General features: G+C 43.1%; 1 protein-coding gene across 10 annotated transcripts; it reads right to left on the bottom strand.

The window, feature by feature from the left end:
* Positions 1-1,096: 1,096 nt before the first annotated feature.
* On the bottom strand, positions 1,097-17,211 carry LOC101128496 (sperm-associated antigen 11B-like). Of its 10 annotated transcripts, none has more exons than XM_063708981.1 (7): positions 17,112-17,172; positions 16,376-16,528; positions 15,125-15,207; position 13,318; positions 10,794-10,900; positions 8,245-8,322; positions 4,047-4,241 (listed from the first exon to the last, which is right to left on the bottom strand). In XM_063708981.1, the coding sequence occupies exons 1-7, from the start codon at positions 17,170-17,172 to the stop codon at positions 4,047-4,049; spliced, it is 678 nt and encodes a 225-aa protein (XP_063565051.1). The 10 variants fall into 10 exon arrangements, with proteins under 10 accessions (XP_063565056.1, XP_063565058.1, XP_063565054.1 ...); XM_063708982.1 differs by lacking the exon at positions 4,047-4,241 and adding an exon at positions 4,481-4,540; XM_063708983.1 differs by lacking the exons at positions 4,047-4,241; positions 8,245-8,322 and adding an exon at positions 4,481-4,540.
* Positions 17,212-23,720: the final 6,509 nt, after the last annotated feature.

The following is a 23,720-nucleotide window of genomic DNA, read 5'->3' as shown; positions in this document are numbered from 1 at the left end:
CTCTTCACTTCTCCAGCCCCAACACGTCGAGCCTCCCTGTTAGCTCTGCCACCTCCCGTGGGGTAAGTGTTAAGGCCCTGAAAATGAAGGGGTTACAAGTTCTGTTGTGAGGCCCTATAATAAAGGAGAGCTAATAAAGTCTTCGCCCCACCTTCTGACCGGATTGTAGAGACGAGTATCCCAATGGGACGGGGAGTGGCTGGAATGAGGAGAGGAAGAAGGCGGTGAAACCAGGGGATTGTGAGAGATAAGACAAGGATGCGGGCTTCAGGCTGTGACTAGGATGTGGCCGCGATCACAGTGGGATTTCCCAGCATCCCCTGGTGAAATCTGCCCCAGTGCTTGGATTAAAAAGGACAGTAGTGGTGCACTGAAGAAGACCAGTGTTTGAGGCTTAGGTTAATTCACTCATTCCTTCCTCTATTTCATGTTTATTGTTCTTCACTGGTTACTAAAGATGTAAACATGAGTATTTATGTACCAGGCCCTGTCCTTGAGCAGCTCAAGGTCTAGTGGGAGGACAATAAATATGTAAAGAAATGATGGCAACAGAGTGACAAGACCCTATGATAGGATGCGCCGAAGTGTCTGAGGGGCAGAGACATAGAGCAATTGATAATGCCAGGTAGGAATGCGGGGAGAGGGCCAGGAAAGCTTCAGAGTGGGGGTGAAATTCGAGCCAATTTGAGTACTAGGAGGGAACAGCCCTGTCATTCCTCATTACTGTGTCATATCAGGAAGCTGATTCCTTAGAGATACAGTGGAGATTATCATACTTATCTCAGAAGAAAGAGCTATGTGAAAAGTATGAGGATTTGCCAAGAAAAACATCCTGGGCCCCCTTTGGACCAGGCCTAGTCCTTCTGCCCCTGCTGGCTGGCTGGAGCTCCGGCCCACCACCAGGCACCCTCCTGCCCCTCTTGGGGTTGGCAGAGGGTTTACGCACCTCTGAGTGCCAGCCAGAGAAGCAACTGGCAATGTCCTGGGTCTCCCAGAACCTCTTCCCAGCTTCCCCTGACCACAGGCTGAAGGTGTCTTAGCAAGGACAAGGCAGGTGAATCCTCAAGTTGAAAACAGATCTGGACGGAGGGCAGGATGGGGTGGACATAATCACTACTTTTATTTGTCCTCGCAGTGAGGATCATACTCCGGTCTCTCACATGGATCCCTGGGGAGCCAGTCCACGGAGCACAGCCGAGAGGCAGCCCAGGCTTAGTCAGAGCCACAGACCGTGGGTGAGGCTCCTGCTCTTCTGCTGCAGAGAGCTGCCTCCTGGCCTCTGAGGCCAATCCACCTGGGCCACCCTGCAGTCACAACTCCAGAAGACAGGAGGCAGGAAGAGGAAGGCTCTACTCTCCTTATCCACAGCGTTGTCTGTGCTGCTGGCCTGTCCCTGTTCCCAAATAAGAGCAGATGCCTGACAATGCCTCAATAAATATCCCTGCTGATTCAGTCTGAACTTAATTCTTTTCCGCACCCCTGGCGTGAATGGTACCCTGTGCAGGGCAGAGACGAATGAGGCACTGTAATCAGTGCCATGAGATTCAGGCCAGAAGCGTTGGTAACCTGGGCCCCCTGGCTCTCCCCTGCGGTGACCCCAGCTGCTCCCGTCCTTAGCCCAGTGCCCAGCTTCAGAACAAGCGGTCAAAAAAAAAAAAAAAAAAAAAAAAAAATCCCATCTGCAGGCACTGGAAGGGCAGCGCGCCCCCGCGTGGTAGATGTTGGTATTGCCGGGATGCCCGCCTGACCCAAGCCTCTCAGGCTTTGAAAAAGAGCGTTTTGGGGACTCTGTCTTAGAACCACGCCAGGACATTTTAGGACTGAGTACAATCCTGTCACTTTACAGACGGGGACAGGGATGCTATGGAGATCTGCCCAATATCCCAGAGGGGCGGAACAAGAAAGTAAGCCCCAGTTTTGGGGGCTCTCACTTGGTCTCTGGGCTGATCCAGTCAGATTCATTCTCAGGCCTTACAGAGACACTTTACATTGAAAAAAAGAAAAAGAAAAAACAGCCAAAAAGTAAACAAAAATTAAAAAGGGAACAGAGCAACTCCGGAGCTCACCACTGAGGATTCCAGGAGCCTGCACCGCCTTCCCTCCCCTCCCCTTCCTTCCCCTCCCCTCCCCTTCCCTTCCCTTCCCTTCCATGTTTGCTTCCCGGAAGCCTCAGCACACACTCCCAGACAGCCTGTTTTGTGCTGGGCAATGCCATAGGTACCAGTTTTTTTACCATGCCTTACAGGTGGACAAACAGTTCCTTTGGAGAAATTTTACATAAGAGGGAGATAACATTTTCCACAATTTAGATCAGCCCAGGCCCAGGGTCCACCTTAAAAATATTAAATAATACAGCCTAGGGCCCACGCGAGTGCCCTGCTGGCCGGCCCTGGACTCTGCGGAGGGCTCCCTAGGGGTTCTCACCTGCAGCACCCTGGCAGAGAGGGACGGGATTCCCATCCTCCCCATCTCACCTGGTGGAGACCCCTTGGTCCTTGGGTGAGGCTCTGCTTCCACACCCCCAGGCTGCTGTGCTCTGATGGGGTCTGAGATCGAGCCCAGCTCCTTCATTTCATTTCTGAGGAACATGAGGCCAAAAGAAGGGGCTGCTGTCTAAGGGCACCTGCCCAGAAGTCCCATCCTTATGGAACCAGGCTCCAGCCCCCCAGTGGCCCTTCATGTTATTTTGTGTTTCTGGTACACAGATCTGCTGGTGTGGGTTGGTGGCACTCCTGGCTGAGAATGTCTCTGCCAGTTCTGAGGCATGCACGTTTGCTGCGTTTCACTCTGAGCCAAGGCTAACAGGGGCCAATGCCCTTCAGGAAGTCATTCCCTTCAGGGATGGAACAATGGCTCTCCCCTCTAGAGGCATGACAGAGAGCCCTGCAGAGGTGCCTGTGCCTAAGAGAGACTTACTCTGTGCACTTCCAGAGGTCTGTCTGATTGCATTTAGAAAAGAAAAAAAACAAGAGTGAGTTTAGAAGAGGCTGTGAGAGGCCAAAGACATGATGCCAAATATTCATTGCAACTTGAGCTGGGAATTGAGACTGTAGCCCCAAAGTGTACATTCTAGGGGGCTCTTTACAGCACCTCAGCTCATTCAGGAGCACACTGGACTCAGGCAGCGACAGAAACAGGAACACAGAGCATCTTCCCAAGCCACCTGTCAGTCAGGAAAAAGCTTGGCATGTGGTCTCTATCTCTCAGCACGTTTGTTTTTATTATTTTTTAAATTCCTTACTTGTAATTGGTGTTCACTACTATTGGAATTAGTATTCAACAAATTCAAGCAGGATCCAGAGAAAGGCAAAAGGCAGCTAAGCATTCAGGAATCTCCATGAACAGGGGCCCTCCCTTGCTCCAATTGCACAGAAATATGTTTTTTAGAAGGATCATAGAAGAATGAATGCTGGCTGATAGGCATACTGAGAATGCCATTTATGAATTGCTAGCCTGGGGGAAATGTGCTTCACCTGATGATTTTCATTTTTCTTTCATTCCTAAAATGGACCCGCTTACCCCCTATTATACACACTATCAGCTTGTTGTATTAATACATTGAAATAGCCTAAGAGTAAATGCTTGAAAACAATACTATCCTACTGAAATGTGACCTGTTGGTGTTATTGCTTGAGGAGGCATAAAGGGAAAAGGGATAAGGTGCATTACCATCTGGGTGAATAAGCAGGAGAAGGCTAGTGCTCGGTGTGGTAAGAAAGATGTCATCAGATGGAAAACAGAGCAGCAGATTGGTTGCACTTATGTCTCTCTGAAAATCAGTTTGGAGCTTGGTTTCTAGTCGGTTCCCATCTCGAAATACTTAAGAGATATTCCCTTGACTAGGAAAGGAAAGTGGAATATCACAAAATTCTGAGACCCCTTTGAAAAGGCAGTGCATGGAGAAGTAAGGAAGTTAAAAAAAGTCTTTTATCAGCTCTTCACCTTTGGTGCTAAATTCATTCAACAAATATTTATTGAACACCTACTATAAGCCACACATTCCTTTAAGCCCTTGGGATACTTCAAGATCCCTGCCTTCCGGGAGCTTATATTTTAGATCTCAGATCTGCCATCCGTCTCTGGTTTCTCTTTTCCTTCTTCATCTGTATTTGATACGCAACACCTATTCCAGGGATCAGAGCAAATGTCACGCTTTTTCTCACCAGAATGGCAGAAAAAAAGTCTGCAGGTCCCTTGCTGCATACGGCAGGTGGTATTTCTAATTCCCGGTGGAACATCCCCTATGGATACAACAGAAGAGAGTTGACATTTAACTCACATAGTGCAGAGAATAGAAGATGACCCCAGCCCACAGCCAAGGGTTATATATTCTGACAATGCTAAGTATTTTTGGACAAGCCCCAGTTTAACCGAACTTTGGCTTCTTAGCTTTAAAACAGGAACAATAATTTATATCTGGAATGTTGCCAGGAGGATGATAGGGTGTGTTTTATGCATGCTCACCTGGTCCATCTAGGCCCTAAAAAGCCCACGCAGATCTTAAATCAGGGTCCTCGAGCCTCCTGGTGAGAGATGTGCACTAGAAGGAAGCAAAGGGAGTTTTGGAAAACAGAAGTGGTCCAGAATGGGACAGGTCTTGGTCTCTAAGGAAATTAGAGGTATTAACCCATTCTCAGCTTATGGCCCAATTTTTAGTTTTATGTCCTACAACGAAAAGGAGAAAATAAAATCTCTCTCCTCACCAGGACCTGTGGGCTTGTAAGTCACAAATGACCACCTAAATTTTTATAACAACAGGACATTGGGCAAGAGATGGTTGAAAGAAAGATCTTACTCATGTCAGATCTGCAAATGCCAAGTACGATGACTTTTTTTTTTTTTTTTTTTTTTTTTTGAGACGGAGTCTCGCTCTGTCGCCCAGGCTGGAGTGCAGTGGCGCAATCTCGGCTCACTGCAAGCTGCGCCTCCCGGGTTCACGCCATTCTCCTGCCTCAGCCTCCCGAGTAGCTGGGACTACAGGCGCCCGCCACCACGCCCGGCTAATTTTTTGTATTTTTTTAGTAGAGACGGGGTTTCACTGTGTTAGCCAGGATGGTTTCGATCTCCTGACCTCGTGATCCGCCCGCCTCGGCCTCCCAAAGTGCTGGGATTACAGGCGTGAGCCACCGCGCCTGGCCACGATGACTTTAAACAGCAGCAACAACAGCAGCAACAACAACAACACCACAGTGTTGGTCTTGCGTGATTAGGAAAACACTCTTGCACAACATCCAACCTCCAAACGGGGTCTAATCACTGATTCTGTACCATCTCAGCCCTGTCACAGCTTGGAGGAGACAGCAAAGTGAAGAAGGTGGGGGGTCCACCTTTAGTCAAGACAGAAGAGCCCCCAGCCTGGAAGCGTGGAGACCTGGATTCTGGTCTTACTTCTTCCAATATCTCATTATGTCTCCTTAGACAACTCATTTAACTGGTTAGACTTCAGCTTGCCCATCTGTAAAAAGTGTTCTATGTGCAAGCAGGGGGAATATTATAAGTTTGAAGACCTACTATGACCATAAAGATTCATTGCACAGTGGTAAATTAACACTTTCTCTGGACTTTGGTTTTCTTTTTGTAGAGTATGGGGCTGCTATAGGCAATCTCTGATTCCCTTCCAGCTCTGACATTCATATGACTATAACTTCCTTCTGAAAACTTTTCTCATACTGCAGTGAGTGCTTGCCACTTGTATCAGAGCAAGCATACACCTTTGTCTTGTGTCAAGACCTTTATAACCCTTATTTAGCTTTTAAAAAACTTCACAGGGGAGATCAAAATTGTCCAAGAATGAGCCCCACAGTGGCCCACCTGCACCCCACAGTGGCCCACCTGCACCCACTAACAACATACAGACACACCTACACACTGTCCATACAGACACACACATAGATGGAATTCCTGCACGACCTTCCCCAGGGCTAACCAGGAGACATTTACCTGACTTTGTTTGGACCAAACAAAAGAGAATAGCAAACAGAAAAAAGACCTTCATGTTTTAAGGTCCGTTGAACCTCCCTGCCCTCCCATGAAGGAGAGCAAATATGATGAATGATGGAATGAAATGGAGCGGAGAAGGCAGAAAATGGGACATTTATAGGTTTTTGGTAATACTGATCAGCACGAGCATATTTATCTGCTCTACTGAGTAAGGTTGTGGGCAGAAGGTTACTGACTACTCTTCCCTTTCTGCCTAAAAATAGACTGGCTTCCGGATATTCAGAGAAGCAGGGATCAACCAATAATTCCATATACGGATATTGAAGAGGAAAGTGAACCAACGTTGAGGTGTGGCTACTTAGTGCCAAGCGCTGTGCTAGGTGCTAGAGACATGGTTGTGTAAAGATATATTTTCTGCCTTCAGAAAGCTGCGGTGTCCACCACAGTTGAGCAGATAATTAGCTTATTTCCCAGCAACATGACTCCCATCTACCAACAGAAACATAGGCCCACGTGCATTAGGAGACACGTGCACGAACGTTCACTGTAGCACAGCTCCTTGCAGCCAAGAGAATGCAACCAAATAGTGTATTATGACAACAACAAAACACAATGTATTTCCACACCACAAAAATAATAGAAAAACAAGAAGATGTGTACAACAACGTGGATGAACCTCACAAACGCTATGCTGAAAGAAAAAAAAAAACAGAGACAACATACCAAATTATTCCAAAAATTTGGCAAAATTCATCTATTTATGAAGAGCCAGGATATTGTCTACTTTGGAGGAAGAGGACAGGCTCTTCTCTCATTTGATGAAGTTATCCGCTGTCCGAGGTGACAGTCTAGTGAGGGATGCAGAGAGTCCCCGGCAACCACAGGTCTGTGTCATCCTGGGCTGGAGGGAGCTTTGTGGGCTCTGGGGTGCTGGGAGTTGTGAAAACAGAATCTGCAAGGACACGATATTTTTGTGTGTGGGTTTATATAATGTGTGGTATTAAAACACACAGTGGATAAAGCTGCACATTTTGCCCCTGTTTGAGTTTAGTCCCAGGATCACATAGATTTATTTCCCTTAAAATTCTCTTAAGCAAAAGGGGCAAGTGAGAAGGATGTCTTCTCTCCTATCCCCCTGGGCTTCATAACAATTGCTGTTAGCTTCTTATTAATCCTTCCAGAAGTGTCCCATGTGTATGGAAGCAGAGATGAATCCATACCCCATTATTATGTAAGCAATAACAGACTCTGGATATCATTCTGGACTTGCCTATATTACTTGTTATGTCTTGCAGAGCTTTGTTATTCTTCAAATTAGATACATCATATTTTCTGCAAGCTGTCTTCTGCATTATTTAACCAGTCTACAACAACCATATCTCACCATGAGTCTTACCTAGATGTGGATTTTGAAAAAGAGACATCAAGCAATGGCCTTGGACTTTCTGCATGGGTGAACAGTGTGAGCATCTCAAAGAGGCAGGGGCTGGGTGTTCATTTTGAACTTTCCACCTCTGGAGAGATTAAGCAGGACAATGTGCCCTGGCAGGGACTCTCTGACTCACAGACCTTTCTGTACCTTGCAAAATCACCTTTGAAGTTAAGACTTTAGGGAAAATTGTGCACTCCAAGCTGCTTTTGACCCTCCGCCAAAAAAGAAGAGAAAAAAAAAGTTACCTTAAATGTTAACCATGTACTAAGTAATTGTAAAATAGTTATGAATATTTGTGAGGGTCCAATTCAGTACTTTAAAAAATCGATTAAAATGTGAAATTCTTTCTCTGTGGAGCATTTGTTCTGAAGACATCTCTGAAATCTCTCATTAAAAAAAAAAAAGAAAGAAAAAAAAGCAGTTTCATTTGCCCCTTAGGGAAATTGGCTTCCACACCAAGATGATACCCTAAGTTCAAGGGTCCCAAGGAATAATGATAATTCTGAATGTATCCTGTGCATGTACCAAGTGGCTGTACGATACATGATCCATTGTTTGATAAAAACACTGAGTGTGGATATTCAAAAATTTGAGTCATTTTTTAAAAGTCACTAAGATGACTTATAGATAAAACAATAAAATGCATATTTTATACTTTACATTCATTCTTTCTATTTATACTACACGTTATTTGGAAAGGATCCAAGGTAAAGGTGGATGGCATATTTTTTCTAGCAGTACAGTTACTAATCAAATCATTGTGAAATTATAGTTTTGAAAATTTCTGTATAGTTTGGAAACAATAAACTATGTTGGAAAATAAATTCATTTGGGGGAGAAATAAATTAATAGTATTAAATTTTATCATGTACCTTCTCCTCCAGACTTGAATCCATTTCCAAATCACAGACCCAGAAAGCAATCCCCACGGAAGTATTTCGTGGATAATTCTGAAAAATAAGGCATATCATTTCAAAGAAATCAAATGAGAGAATCAAGCTTATTGGCTAATTTTGTTAATATCTGGTTATAGGTTCATAGGTTCATATAATTGCAGAGTTGAAAGGAAATAGAGTTCAATTTGTCCCAACACACAAGCTAATTATTCTGATGTGCATCATACTCATGAATGGAAAAGAAGAGTGTAAGGAGAAGAGAGGAAAGATAACTTTGGGTTTGCAAACATTTGATAGTAGAAAAAATGTTTCTGTATTTTAAAAAATATTGATACAATTCAACAACAAAAAGACAAACAACACACTTAAAAATGGACAAAGGACTTAAATAGATTTTTCCAAAGAAGAAATTCAAATGACCAGCAAGCACACGAAAGATGCTCAATATCATTAGTCATTAGAAAAATGCAAATCAAAACCACAATGAAATATCACTTCACATGTACTAGGACAGTCATAAAAAAAACAAAACTTCAGAAGCAGTGGCTCACACCTGTAATCCCAGCACTTTGGGAGGCCAAGGCAGGTGGATCACAAGGTCAGGAGTTCGAGACCAGCCTGGCCAATATGGTGAAACTCCATCTCTACTAAAAATACAAAAATTAGCCGGGCAATTAGCTAGGCATGCTGGTGGGTGCCTGTAATCCCAGCTACTCAGGAGGCTGAGGCAGGAGAATCGCTTGAACCCGGGAGGCGGAAGTTGCAGTGAGCCGAGATCGGGCCACTGCACTCCAGCCTGGGCACCAGAGCGAGACTCTGTCTCAAAATGAAACAAAACAAAACAAAATTTCTGAAAACAGCAAGTGTTGGTGAGGATGTGGAGAAATTGTAACCTTCATATGTTGCTGCTGGGAATGTACAGTGGTGCAGCTGCTGTGGAAAAGTCTGGCAGTTCCTCAGAAGGTTAAACAATATGAGTTACCAATATGGCCTAGCAATTCAACTCCTAGGTGTATACATACAAGCGGTGAAAATAGGTGTTCAAACAGCAACCTGTACATGAGTGTAGTGTTCATAGCAGAATTAGTCACAACTGTCAACGGTGGAAGCAATGCAAATGTGCATCAGTTGATGAATGTATAAGCAAAGTGTGGCGCATCCATACAATGCAATATTATTTGGTCACAAAAGGAAAAGAAGTACTGCCACATTCTCCAACATGGAGGAACTTTGAAAATCTCACATTAAGTAAAATAAGCTAGGCACAGAATACCACATATTGTATGATTCCATATATATGAAATGTGCACAGCTGGCAAATCCAGTGGCTGCTTACTGGTGTCTCCTTTTGGGATGATGAAAAAGTCAGCTGGGGGTTCTCCCCACTTTTTTATCCTCATGGACAATGCTAATATTACTCCTCTTGCTCCAGAGATTTTATTTATTTATGTATTTTGGGCTTTCAAGAAAGAGGCAGGGTTTGTGTTCATGAATTTAATCTCTCTTTATGAAGGCATACTAACTTTCCATTTTGGTCTTATTATTTATTTCCATTTTGGTCTTATCAACTAAGGGAGATTCCCTGGGTGCAGAAGGTCATTTCCCATGACCCAAAGAGGTAAAAATAAGCCAGGTGAGAGCAGGTCAAGCCTGCAGGGTTGCGGTGACCACCACATGTAGGGACAGGAAGAAAAGATTAGAAGCACCCATTATTTATGTCACACGAGGTGCAATGGGGTGGAATTGACTGAGCCTGCCCACCTGTTCCTTGCCCCGCAGACCTCAGGCATTGAAGAGAAGACAGGCTTCCTGATGATGGGGACTCTCTGAGCAATGGATGAGTCAGAAGGATCAAATCCCGGGGAAAGCTGCTGGGGTGCAGGAGAGGGAAGGACGCTGCGTGGAAGGTGGGCGTGCAGAGTGGAATACAAGGCAGTCAGGTGTGCTGCAGTGCGTTCTGGGACAGCCTCCAGCAAGCTCCTGTCTAAGGACCTCTTCCCACTGCGTACAACTGGTGGCCATAAAACCTCATCAGGGCTCAGGGGCCTGTACTAAAAAGCTGCTGTGAGAACAAAGAATGCATAACTAATGGAATTGCTGGCTCAGGACTGACCTTGAGAACCCATTATATTTATTCAGTTGTCTCCAAGAAGGATGGCACATTTTTTTTTAATGTCTGTAATTTTTATTTATTTTTATTTTATTTTACTTTAAGTTCTGGGATACATGTGCAGAACGTGCAGGTTTGTTACATAGATATGCATGTGCCATGGTGGTTTGCTGCACCTATCAACCCGTCATCTATATTCTAAGCCCCACATGCATTAGGTATTTGTCCTAATGCTCTCCCTCCCCTTGTCCCCAACCCAGCACTGCAAATATTATAATACCAAAGAATGAGAGGAAAAAAAATCAGTTTCTACCTGTTTTTTATGAATCCCAGGTAGGCTCCAAAATCTCCCTGGGTAACGTGCTTTAAATGTCATATCATCTTTTTATAAAATTTTTATTTATTTTTTACTCACCACTATGCAAACAAGGAGTCTTATCATCTTACTGCCCAGGAAGTGCTTTCTTATGTTAACTCCGTGAGTTTCTGGATGCAACTTAAGTCTACAACAGAATGTCTTTGCTTATAATTAAGTGATATCTTTGTATATACATATATATGTTTATTTTTAGGCACATTAATTTTGTTCTTACAAATGTATATTTAACATTTAAGAGTAATGCAATAACTTGATGGTATTTTTAAAGGTACAAATATCTAAAAATCACCGACAATTTTAACATTAGAAACTTTATTGTTTTTAAGCATACTTTTCACAGTTAATTTTGTATCAAACATGTGAACATTGTTATCATAATTTTTAGGACATATAAGTATTTTGAAAATGTTATGCATTTTGATGGTTTTTCACTGTGTTATATTTATTATACCTAAGGAATATGTAATATCTCTGAGTAGATTTATCGTAGTTTGCTAATATAGTGCTCCATTTTGAACTTTTTAGAGTTTTTTTTTTGGTTTCTCAAAGTATTTTTTTATTTCCTAGGATAATTTCTGAGCAGAATAACTGAAACAATGAGAACAAGTATTTTATGTCTTACATACATATTAAGATTGCTTTGCAAAGAGGTTAAGTTACCAGTGCTTCTGGTTTTGTATGTGAGGACTAGTTTCATATACCTTCATTATCCGTGGGTATCAGCCCCATGTGAGTGTGCCCATATATAAGTTGATTAAGGAACATCTTTGTTCAGAAAAAAAGCCTGGAAAGGTGGCTTTCTGTAAAGGGCTCTGTGTACCTAGTTTCTTTCCTATGCTGAGCCCCAGGATCCTGATTCTTACCCAGATGCTTATATTTAGGTTGGTGCAAAAGTAATTGCGGTTTTGACCGTTATTTTCAATGGCAAAAACCACCATTACTTTTGTAGCAATCTAATACATAACAATATTTGCAGGAAGTTTTAATTTATGGGGATTAAAGAAAGCTGCAAAGAGAATAGTGAGCTCAAAGTTTTGTGATGTGCAGTTTATTATTAATTAACTTGAGCCTAAAATAATTATCACTGATGAAGATTTTATGGACAGATTAGGCAAATATCATTATTTCTTCCCTATTTATTTATTAAAGATATCCATGAAACTTCTTTTAAGTAGAGACACCCTACAGAAAAGTTTAAGACAAACAGCAGATTCTACTCACATTCATTCTTTGCCACCTCTCACTCGCTTGCTTACCCTACCAAAGCAATCCTGCACAGCTGGTCTGCATGAACAAGCAGATGTTAGCGGTCAGTGTAAAACTAGCAGAAGTGAAGTCAGCACTTTTAGAAACTGGAAGAGACTTAACTGAACTGGAATATGTGCGATTTCAATGGAAAAATGCAGTTTTAAAACAATCAGTATGTATTTATGCCTAATGAGATTTGAGAAACTGTGGTCAGCAAAATGAGAATTAGATCCCATGATAAAGTCACACGTTGAGAAAGAAAGAGACTATTTGCAAATATAAGACTATTTAAAAATAATTAAAAATCTAATAACTGAACTTCAAAATCCAAAAATAGTAAAAAAAAAAAATAGAAGGGCTCTACAGAAAGAGAAACTGATATAAAAATAAATATCTGCAAAGTAGAGAACAAAAGGGAAAAGCATGAAAATTATGGTTGAAAGATAATGAGAGGATATTTCAAGGATAACTGGGGTTTAAGCAGGAGGCATTCCAGAGAAAGGGAAGACAATTGATGGAGGAAAGAATATGTAAGGTTAGATATAAAAGGAGCACATGTACATGGATAAGAATAAAGCGGTAACCTGGCCAGGCGCGGTGGCTCACGCCTGTAATCCCAGCACTTTGGGAGGCCGAGGCGGACAGATCACCTGAGGCAGGGGGTTCGAGACCAGCCTGGTCAACATGGAGAAACCCCGTCTCTACTAAAAATACAAACTTAGCCGGGCATGGTGGTGGACACTTGTAATCCCAGCTACTTATGAAGGCTGAGGCAGGAGAATTGCTTGAACCTGGGAGAATTGCTTGAACCCGGGAGGTGGAGGTTGTGGTGAGCCAAAATCGCACCATTGCACTCCGGCCTGAGCAACAAGGGTGAAACTCTGTCTCAAAAAAAAAAAAAAAGAGAATAAAGTAGTAACCCAGTAAAACTATTAAATTTTACAGAGGAGAAAAAATGATCAATAAACAAACGAAAAAATGCTCAACTACACAGTAATCAAGGGTGTGCCAGACTGATATCTGCAAGATGGTGGAATAAGAGGCTCCAGCCTTTCCTTCCTTCCACGGATATGCCAAAGAAATATCAACACACAGATCGGTTCTTTCTGAGAGAAAACCATAGACTAATTGAAAGACTACTACACATCAAGCAACTGAGAAAATATTCATGTGAAAACAGGCGGGAAGAGCTGAGACACACTCCCCGCACAATCCCTATCCCAGGCATAACACCTTACAATTAATTGGTAAGGAAGTCCCAACTCCTAGCTTCTCCCTGAGGAGTGAAGGGTTTGGACCACACATATAGTACCCTGACCTTTATGCTTCCCACCCAGGGATTTGGCTCCTAAATCACCCAGCTCAGGGTTGATAGAGCTGGGCATCTGCAGGTCTCCCTAAACCACAGACACCAAAGAGATGGTTGGACACAGATTCACAAGCACTTTTGGCAGCTCTCTCCCTGGGCTCAGGCCAGAGCAGGCAGGTAAATGCCCACCTCCCGGTTTCTACCTGCAAGGGGTTTATCTACCCATTTTCCCATCTGCTGCCTGAGGGTTGACTTCTGGGTCTGTATCTGGGAGCCAAAGGGGCAGGGTGAACAGTAGACCTGTGGGAGCCTGAACAGAGGTATAGGTAGGCACTGCGCCTGCTCCTCTCGACTAGCTCCAGCAAGAAATCCAGGTCTCCAGCTTCTCCCTTGAAGGAGAATACATCAAGCACAGTTTTATAGCTGCCACCTGGGGGACTGGCTCCTAAATCACTTATCTCTAGAAGTTAATGTGAGGCAGGAGAATTGCAGACGAAATTGGAAGTTGGATAAAGGATAGAGTGAATAAAAGCAGAAACAGAAGCAAGGTGAAGGGGTGGGTGAGCAAGAAGCAAGATAAAAGGCAGAAGTGAAGCAGCCAAAAGAAAAAGTGAGATAAAGAAGAGAGCAAGGACCCCATGGCCAGCAAGATCCAGATCAAACCAGGACGGGGCAGCTCTTCAGAGATAGGCATGCGCATTAAAGAGAAAAAGTATCCTTAACAGGATGCTGTATGATAATCAGCTCATTAAAGCTCATGCATATGGACTACCTATCATGCATGTACTTAAAATTATGGGATGGAGACAATGCACATGCCCGCAGAGGCTAAAGTAACTAAGCAACACACCTATCAACCAAAAGGCAGGCACCGGCAAAAGATCAAGCAGCCTTGCGAAGAGAAGGAAAAAAAAACACATAAAAAGACCCAAGGCACACCGAAGCCATGCTAATCTCATTTGGCAGAAGTCAGCCCATTCTCCCCTCTCCGGGAATGCAATACTGCGCTTCACACACTTTTGCTGCTTGCTTTGCTGTCTGAGTATCACATCCAGTTCTTTGTTCAGGACACAAAAAGCCTGGAATTGCACAGCGCCATCGGGTCATAAATGGGGCTCTGCATTTTGTGTCTTCTAAGGCCACAGAGAACAAATGGGTAGTTTTAAAGGGGCACAAGAGGACTTCCAGAGGGTATTCTTCCAGGTTTAGCACAAAGAGAACAGGCAGTAACTCCCAGCTCTCAGTATCTCCCCAGAAGGCATTTGCCTGCACACTCTCTCAGCTGCTGCTAGAGAACAGGGCTTCGAACTGGCCTGCATGTAGGAGATGATGGGGCTGATGGAGAATGGGTTTGAACACACACCTAACACCTCAACTACATTTCACAGTACTTAGAATAGAATGGACTCCATTGCACAGTACCTAGAATAGAAGTAGGTATTCAAAAAATAGTTTTTAAATAAAAGAACAAATTATTTGAATTCTTTCTAATAAAAGTTTATGATATCCACATTTACTAGCACAAATTGTGTGATTTTGAGAATTCTGTTCATGTCAAGCTAAGTCATCTTCTGTAAGATCACAGGTAGCGTTTTTGTCATTTATCTTGCCACAATAAAATATTTGAACTGTCTGGCACAAGTGGCAATATCTCCGCTCCCTGCTGCTCAGACACTTCCGCAAAAAACCTGCACCTGATTGGACAACGTGGCCCCAGAGAACAGGTAAGTGGCAGAGCTTTGTTCCTATATCAGCAACATCAGTTTTAATGTAAACAGCAGGCGTCTTTCTTTTTAGAGCAGTAGCCTACTTGTGTTTCCATATAATTACAGTATTCTTGGCAGAAGCCTTCACTTCTCCTGCAGTCAACAACTTTTAAATCTGATGCAGGTTCTGCATTAAAAAAAGAAAAAATCCAACATTAGCTTCTTAAGACCATCTCCAGAATCAAACAGTGGTCATTTGAGCCGTGAGGGACAGGGTGGGGGTGGCATGGATATGAAACAGCTTTCCATAGTTAATAGCTTCAAGTTCCAAACTAAAACATCAACTCCAGATATATAGCTCTGCCCCGCTAAATCTCCTTTAACCAAAGGAAGGAATAATCCTGTCTCATAGGAATACTGTTAGACTAAATAACACACGCCTACTATTGCACCTATTTATATTTGTTGTGTAATAATTGAGTTTTCTTTTTCCCTTCCCTTGGGAGGAGATCCACATGAATGAGTCCTTTGGAACTAAGGGCCAATTACAAAGGGATGGGAGGTTGGGTAGGATGCTGCAGGCATCAAATTCAGCAGGACTTTATTTGCTGGATGTCACAGCAATTTGCCAACACCCTCCTGTCTTTCTTGCTCTTGCCCGCTGATCTGCTAACCTAGTTCTCTCTGTCTTAGGATCAGCAATCAGCTTGGCATTAAAGAAGCATCTTGGAAACTACAGGCTCTTCCAGGCCCTTTTGGATTTGAAGCTGGTCCTGCCCAGGGGTTTGGGGGCTGACCAGAAGCCTGGCCCTTCTGGAAGAGTCCAGAAGAGTGGCTGTGGGCTCAATTGTCCCTTGCCATTTCCTGCTACCTCCTTGCCTGAGTAGACTGACAATACAGTCTATTCTCTGCCCCCATCCTCAGGAAGCATTTCCCAGACCTCAATGGACACCTGAAACTTAGTAGGTATTCATTAAATTCCTTGAACGGGAACGACCTCCAAAGCTAAGGGCATGGGGCTGCAACCTGGCAGGAGGCCATGTTTCCACCAGTGTCTCCTCTGGCTCCTGTTCTTGGAGGAAGTCAGCAATTACAGACGTGGCTTCAGATAAACTGCCTTTTGGCCCCTCAATACTCCCACGTTCCACAAGGCCCTCAATGATCCAGCCCCAGGGGAAGCTGTGAGACCCCGTGGCCTCCCTGACAGGCAGGGCAGCCCAATGCAGCCGCACCATGTCTTCCCCAAACAATGACTGCTCACCCACCCCGACCAGCACAGACATCTTCCCGTCTATTTGTTCCCTCTACGTCTCCCCAGTGGATACACTTGTTGCACGTGTTGGTCCCTGACTCACCTTGGTAAGGTGGGGTGCGCGCTGGTAAGAGGTCCCGTTTCACTGCGTGGCGTAGCAGCTGAAACCCGTTTGTGCCTTGCCCAGGGGCTCTTTCCCTGAGTTCTCCGAGAGCCTCAGTGGCTGAGTGGTTCACATGTCTGGCTTGAGACGATCCTGTGCAAGTGGAAACACACGGCTGAGGATGCTCTGAGGCCTCTGCCTGGCAGACCCGTCAGCATGAGGCACCTACACTCTACCAGGTGAGTGAGCACGGGTGATTGGGTGGGGGATTTGGGAGGGGTGCTAGTGTTCCATGTGTGCGCACATTTGTGCACATGCGTTGTATGCACCTGTGTGTAGAGAGAGAAGGTGAATGAAGTGTAAGAAATGTATGACATGAACGGTGAGTCTGAGCACCTCCTCAAAGCCAGCACAGCCAGAGAATTTATTTCAAGTGTCACTAATGCAGTTGTTAAGATTCCTTAAAATGTAATGTTCTTCTCTGTAAGGGAAAGGGGAATGTTAAAAAGATAAGAAAATGGAGTCGGGGAGGGACACTCTTCCCTGGGAAGCAAGTGCCATCAGCCAATTCAGAGTGCCATTTATGAACCCAGTTCAGAGACTCGTACCCAAAGCTCCAACAGGAATACATGCTCCAAGGACTTCATCTCTCCCTGTCCAGCCTGGAATCCCATACCTCAGATGACCATTGCAGAGAGATTCTGGCACCCAGACCCGGGTCACCTTTCCATTTTACCTGGAAACAGCAGGGCCACAAGGAGAAGGCTGGTGACGGACGGGAGCAATCGTTGCCTCATGTCTGCCAAGAGCACTGCAAGCCAGAAAGCACCCAGGGTGGGTGGGCAGGCAGCGGGGCTCCTTTGATGGAGTGGGGCTGGGTGTGTGGGCCCGGAGCGTGGGAAGAGCTGTGCTCCAGGATGACTTCTCATTCTCAAAGGACAATGTGGACATGCTACTATCCCACTGCTGGTGGAACAAACACTTGAGCCACATATTTCAGGAAGTAAATAATACGCCTGAATGCCTTGGGTGGGTTTGGTGAATAAGGAAGAACAGAGAGAAACAGAAAGATGAAAGGCATGGAGGGGCAGAACAAACATAACTATCATAAAGTTGCCAATGTCCTCAAACACTTCTCAAAAGCCCCCGATGTTCATGAGAACAGGGGCATAAATAAACTGCCAAGTCGATTCTATCCTGTTGGCTGAGCGTTTTTATTTTCGTGTTAAAAAATCATGCATAAGACACACAACATAACAGGTAGGACCTGGTTTTACAAACTGTCCCTTCCTGAAGTTATACAGAGAGTTCCAAGGCTGCTCAAAATGTTCTTTTCTTTTTCTTCTCCTCTCTGAGTCTCTCTCCCTGTTTCTTGGTCCCCTCCACTTCTCCTTCCTCACTTTGGAACCCCCTCCTTTGTATTTTAACTTATTTGAGTTGTCTTGATTTTTCTCTCCCCTTTCCATTCTCTTTACCCCCAGACACCTCCTGTTGATGTCACTGGGTCCAATTCAATTCTTTTAAAAAAGAAAAAAAATCTGTGTTTGAGTCTGAGTTTTCTCCTCCAGTAATATCCAAGCAGAGGACTTGTCTTCCCTTCTCCTTCATCTTTTTAAGCATTTTAACCAAGTGTGTGTTTCTTACTTGGCTGCATTAGCTCAGGCATGCATGTAACCCAGACAGGCTGCTCTGGACTTAACTAAAGTGATGAAGGCTTTGGTTGAAGAGTTTTATATTCACATAACATCCAATATAACATCAGTGATGTCTGGAAAAGATAGTGCTTATCTCATATGTCTCATTTGCATGTATATTTTAATCCAGACAGAGAAAACAACTTAGGTCATTTGTGTAAATAAAAATACTTATTCTCTACCTGGAGAAAGCTGGAAGCAAATGGAGAAAGAGACAGCAATGACAATAGAGACGTGGGCATCCGCTGAAGCACCAACAGAGGACGGAAGGTTTGCAGCTGCGGACAGGTGCACACAGCAGCTGCCCTGGCAGCACAATGCGGAGGCCACTATCTTTTGGGTCTCAGGACAGATTCTCCACTGCAAAGCATGAGGTGCTGGTCAGGGAGAGCAGGAGCATCGTTCACATCCTTTCAATTTAAGGAATTAGGAAGTCTTCCAATTCCAAGAGCACAGGGGAACACTGCGGAGATAGGTGACAACTGGCCCAAGATAAATTTCTTTAATCATTTACTGCATCATATTCTGATAATTGGATGTTGGAAGAACATAGACAGTCAAGAAAGGAGGTAGACAGCTGCTCTACCTCAACCCTAAATGAAGATTTATTCGCTCATCTACATACTCTGGGTATTTTTTATACTCTAGTTCAATAGCAATTTCTTATAGTTGTATTTGTAATTATTTAAACTTGGAATGTGGATCTTTTATAAAAGTGATGGAAATTTTGGACTATATTGGTAACTTATTTCTATATATTTTTATCTTCTCTATAAAAGAAAAAAAAACAAAAACAAGCCTATTCCACCATTCAGATATTAATAGTAATGAATCATTAATCAAAATCATGACTTAAAATATAACAGCATTTGAGTAATTACCACCCAGGTAACGGAATCTTCTTTTAAGTCATTAGAATTATTTGAAATGATTTAAATGAAGAAACTGAGCCAAAAATAGTTAGATCTCACTTCCTTTGTCTACGTCTTGAGATAAAGTAAGCCCCCTCTTCCATGCTTCTGAAAAGAACAATCTTAAAAAAGAGCAGCCAGGAAAGCCTAGTTCTGCTCTTTGACAGGCAAAAGCTGGTGAAGTCGTAATAAAGGCAATTAATGTTACATCTGTCCTAACACAACAATGCTCTCAGCTCCTGTCCTCTTCTGCCAGATTTCTGTGTCCTAAAAAAATCTTTGAATAATTCTCTTGCTAAAAGCCACATCCATCCTGAGGGGGAGGATGGCAGAACCCATTATAGAATATTCTAATAATTGTTTTAAGTTGTTTTTTTGTCCGTTCAATCAATAAATCATATTCTTTTTTTTAAGCTGCTTAGTATGTGGTATCTTGATTCGTTTGGACTAAGTAGGTGGGCTAAAGTAAAATGATCAAGATTTTATTGTCAAATAAGAAGTTCTGCAAATACATATTCCTGAAGGATCTTATTGGAAATTGCACACACGTGCAGGGAATAAGATTTTCCACATCGGCACATCCTCCTTCTTGCTTCCCAAGTAGCATCCTGGTAAATCCTGGAAAATATGAATGCGAGAAGGAAAACCCTATTGTAGCCCAGTTTGGAATCAGAAGTTCTCTGGAGAATCAAATTTAGACTCTTCTTTTGCATTACTAAATGACCCAGTGAAAGTTTCCCTGGAGGAGACTCACAGAAGAGTGAAGCGAAGATTCCTATGCAGATTTTCTTATTCTAAAGTCTGAGATTGTAACATGCTAACAAGTCTGTAAGACCAACAAGAATGCCATTTACAGAGGCACCGATTCCCCTCTAGGGAAAATAACTGATATATGGAAAAGACGCAAATATTAGAGTCTTCTTTGGAAAAAGCAGTCAGGAAGAATTACATGATAGGACAGAAAACTGCTTTTGGATCGTGGTAAAAGAAGTAGCTTTGAGAATTGTGCAAAAATATTCTTTGGTATTTTGTTTCTTTTTCATGCACAGAATCACAAAATGAATTGTGTTTTCAGAAGTCAATTTGATCTGTAGCCATTTCAGCCATCCCAAGAATGCTCTTAAGGCAGCATATAAAAGAACACAGAAAATCCTTACATGAGCGCTAAGGCATAAACACCATTTATTTTTGGTAATAAAAACATGGTATTGTGATAAGTTTAAATAAATCTGTTGAGGTTGCCTATTCTTTTTTTTTGAGACGGAGTCTGGCATTGTTGCCCAAGGTGGAGTGCAGTGGCACCATCTCAGCTCACTGCAACCTCTGCCTCCTGGGTTCAAGTGACTCTCCTGCCTCAGCCTTCTGAGTAGCTGGGATTACAGGTGCCTGCCACCGTGCCCAGCTAATTTTTGCATTTTAAGTAGCGATCAGGTTTTCACCATGTTGGCCAGGCTGGTCTTGAACTCTTGACCTCAAGTGATCCTCCTGCCTCTACCTCCCAAAGTGCTGGGATTACAGGTGTGAGCCACCCCTCCTGGCTGAGGTTGGCAATTCTGATGAAACAGTCATAACATTTTGGAACTGAAAACTGTCTTAGAGACCTAACCAATATATTAAGAAGAGGAAATGGAGGGTCACTGAAAAAGTGATGTGTCTATATGTGTTAATTAAAGACTAAAGATCTGGAGGAGGCTATGCACTGCAGACACTATTAACAGAATGGAGTCCATGTAAATAAACAAAGGGGTGCTCAAAGTTAAAGGGAAAGGCAGCAAATTTGTTTGGGGAAGAGCAGGAGTTCATGGTGGTCACAGACATAAGAAGAAATGTAGTTTTTCACGGGAATAGTATCTTTTCTCCGTGGTGCCATGATACTTTTATTATTTTGTGTGTAATTTCTCATAACTGGAAAGCATTTCAGCCCCTTCCCAGTCCTCAGAAGTTGACCATTTTTTCTCTCGGATTCAGCCACAAAGGCAGCTCTACCACTCACCATGTGTCTGCCTTTGACTTTGTCATGTTGGGAAGACTCAGGACCCCACCTACTTTTACCCACAGGGCCCTGTGTGCCTATGAAACTGAGGTCCCGGCAGTCCTTGTGGACATATCACAATCTAAAATTCAGGAATAAAAAAATCTACATAGGAATCTCTGCTTCACTCACCTGTGAGACTCTTCCAGGCTAATTTTCTTTGGGTCATGTGGTAATGCAAGAGAAGTTTGACTCTATAGCAACTTTTGAGCACAAACTTGGCTGCAATATGTTTCCTCTTTACACAGTCATATTTTCCAGGATTTAATGGGATGTCTCTTGGGAGGCAAGAAAGAGAATGTGCCAGTGTAGAAAACCTTAACTCCTGCACGTTGAAAATTTCAAGTTCTGCTCTTTTGGATATTTCAATAAGGACCTGGGTGGTGATTTGCTCACCCAGAGATTTTCTCTGTCAATCTCTGTCTCTCTCTCTCAACTTCAAATAATAAAAAACGCATAAATTAAAAAGTGAAAAATATCCAAACAATCCTTCCTTCTGTTGATCTTCATTAGGCACATTTCAAAGGGTTACTGATCATTCATTATGAACTACAGACTTCAGATCTGTATCCATCCTTTGGAGATAGAAGATAAGTAGCAATGTTATTGGGTTTCTGATTGTGTTTGTAGTGTATCAGGTACAAATTATTAAATATTTCCTGCCAATTCTGGAAACAATAAAATAGAACAATCTTTGTTCTTTTACTGTAAAGCCCTGAATTTAAAGTAGTGTGACTTTGTGATGTCGTTAAGTGCTGAGGATACCAGTTCATTAATATGACTATGTGAATTACACCTGAGGGCGGGAGGGGGCGCTGTTTCAGAATCCAGCCTCTTTAGAGAGCAAAACAATAGCACACCAGGACGGCAAGCCAAACCCACGGCTCTTCAGTGAAGACCACGATACAAGGCTTTCTATGTTATCTGACAATGAGATGGCTTTGCTTTCTGCTTGTTATTGTCTCTCTAGCCACTACGGCGGGTGGCGTTGATTAAAGTCTGTAGAAGTCCCTTGCTTTGCTCTATATTTATATTGGGAAGTACAAGATGGCCTCTCTTGGCAAGGCATCAAATTACATTTTAAAAGGAGACAAAAAATAATTTTAGCACAGGGTCAGCAGTTGGATCTGTGTTTGTAAGTGTTGTTGGGCAGAATGGCCATATGGCAGGAGGGGAAATCAAGGTACAAGTCAAATAAGTCACCTTCCCAAGGTCACCTGCTAAGCAGTAGAGCTGGGATTCCAGGCTTTGTGTATTTGTACATGCCATGCTGCACTGCCTCTGAATTGCACTTGAGATGTGGGGTCTAGGCCTGGTCTTGCCTAATATCGTGGCCAGTGTTAGGAAAACCACTAATCCCTCTGAACCTTAGTAACAGTGCCTAAAAGGTGAGGATGTTGACACTTACCATGCCTAATTCAAGAGTTTACGGTGAGGATCAAAAGAGATTATGTATTAAAAGTATTTTATAAAATACAAAATGTGAGAATAATGAATAGAGTCTAAAACAATGTAAGAATAAAATAAATGTCACATTGTCTTATAGCGTGTTCTGCATGTTGCATTTGGAGTGTGGCATCCTTGGGGGTGGTTCAGTAGTTTCTTCTTTTCCTGTAATTGCAGTGTTGAGATCTAGGGGCTTGCCCAGATATGCACTCAATTTTCAGCACAATATTTTATAGATGGAATAGAAGTACACATCACCATCTGTGCAAGAGGCCTTGGAGGTAAACAACCTGAGGCAGTATGTGGACCTTCCAGGATCCAGATTCTAATAAATCAACTCTTAAAAAGGCACTTATGAAATGCTCAGAGTCATTTGAATACAGATTGGCTGTTAAATTGTATTAAGGAATGAATGCTGATTTTTTTCCAGGGGTGATAATAGTATTGGGGTTCTATTTTACAAAACGAGTTCTTTCCCCCCGAGTTACACCTTCTAGAGTATTTTCAAATGGCGCCTTTGAAATAATTTATTTTTATTTGAGATAATCTAGGAGAGTCTTATCAAGGGATGAAACAAGACTAACCACATATTGAGGCTGGGCGATGGCTACGCGAAGGGCCATTACACTGTTTTGGCAGAAAGGGCACAATCCAGCCTCAGTTTCCACTCTGACAAGGTGAGGATGATGCTGCTTACCATGACTAGAAGCTCGTACGTGGCATTATGTCCTTCTATTAGGAAGCACAGGGTAGCAGGTTGTCTTTCTGGCTTATTTTAATCGCTGTTGACATTCCTTGGCTAGATCCCTGTTTCCCCATGTGTTTGCAAAATGGCGACACTCCTCATTTATTAGCTGGACTGCTTTCGAAGAGAGACGCTTTTGACTACCTTAAAATTAGGTTTGGACAGGAAAGGCAGGCAGGTCAAATGTTTCATCACTCACCTTTCTTTACAGGTTTTCAGGATCACGAATCCACAGCTCAGCGCAGGGCTGCTCTCGGCTGCTCTCTGCTGCCCTCTGCTGGATGGGACCCTCCACAGACGCCCACTTGATCAACCCCTTAAGCTCCAAAGGGTTCCCAAGCTTGTCATCACACATCACCTCTTTTGTTTTTCTCCTCAGAGGTCTATGTTTTGAAATATAGTGTATTCTAAAACAAGGCACACTTAACATTGATTTACTTTACATTTTAATTAACACACGATATATATAACTCCTGAGCAAAACTTTCGATCGGAAAAGAAAACCAATATTATCAGG

This window comes from Gorilla gorilla, chromosome 7, assembly GCF_029281585.2.
Source record: "Gorilla gorilla gorilla isolate KB3781 chromosome 7, NHGRI_mGorGor1-v2.1_pri, whole genome shotgun sequence".
In the NCBI taxonomy this organism is placed as follows: domain Eukaryota; kingdom Metazoa; phylum Chordata; class Mammalia; order Primates; family Hominidae; genus Gorilla; species Gorilla gorilla.
Note: the sequence above shows the minus strand (reverse complement) of the source record. Positions and strands in the feature narration are given on the sequence as shown.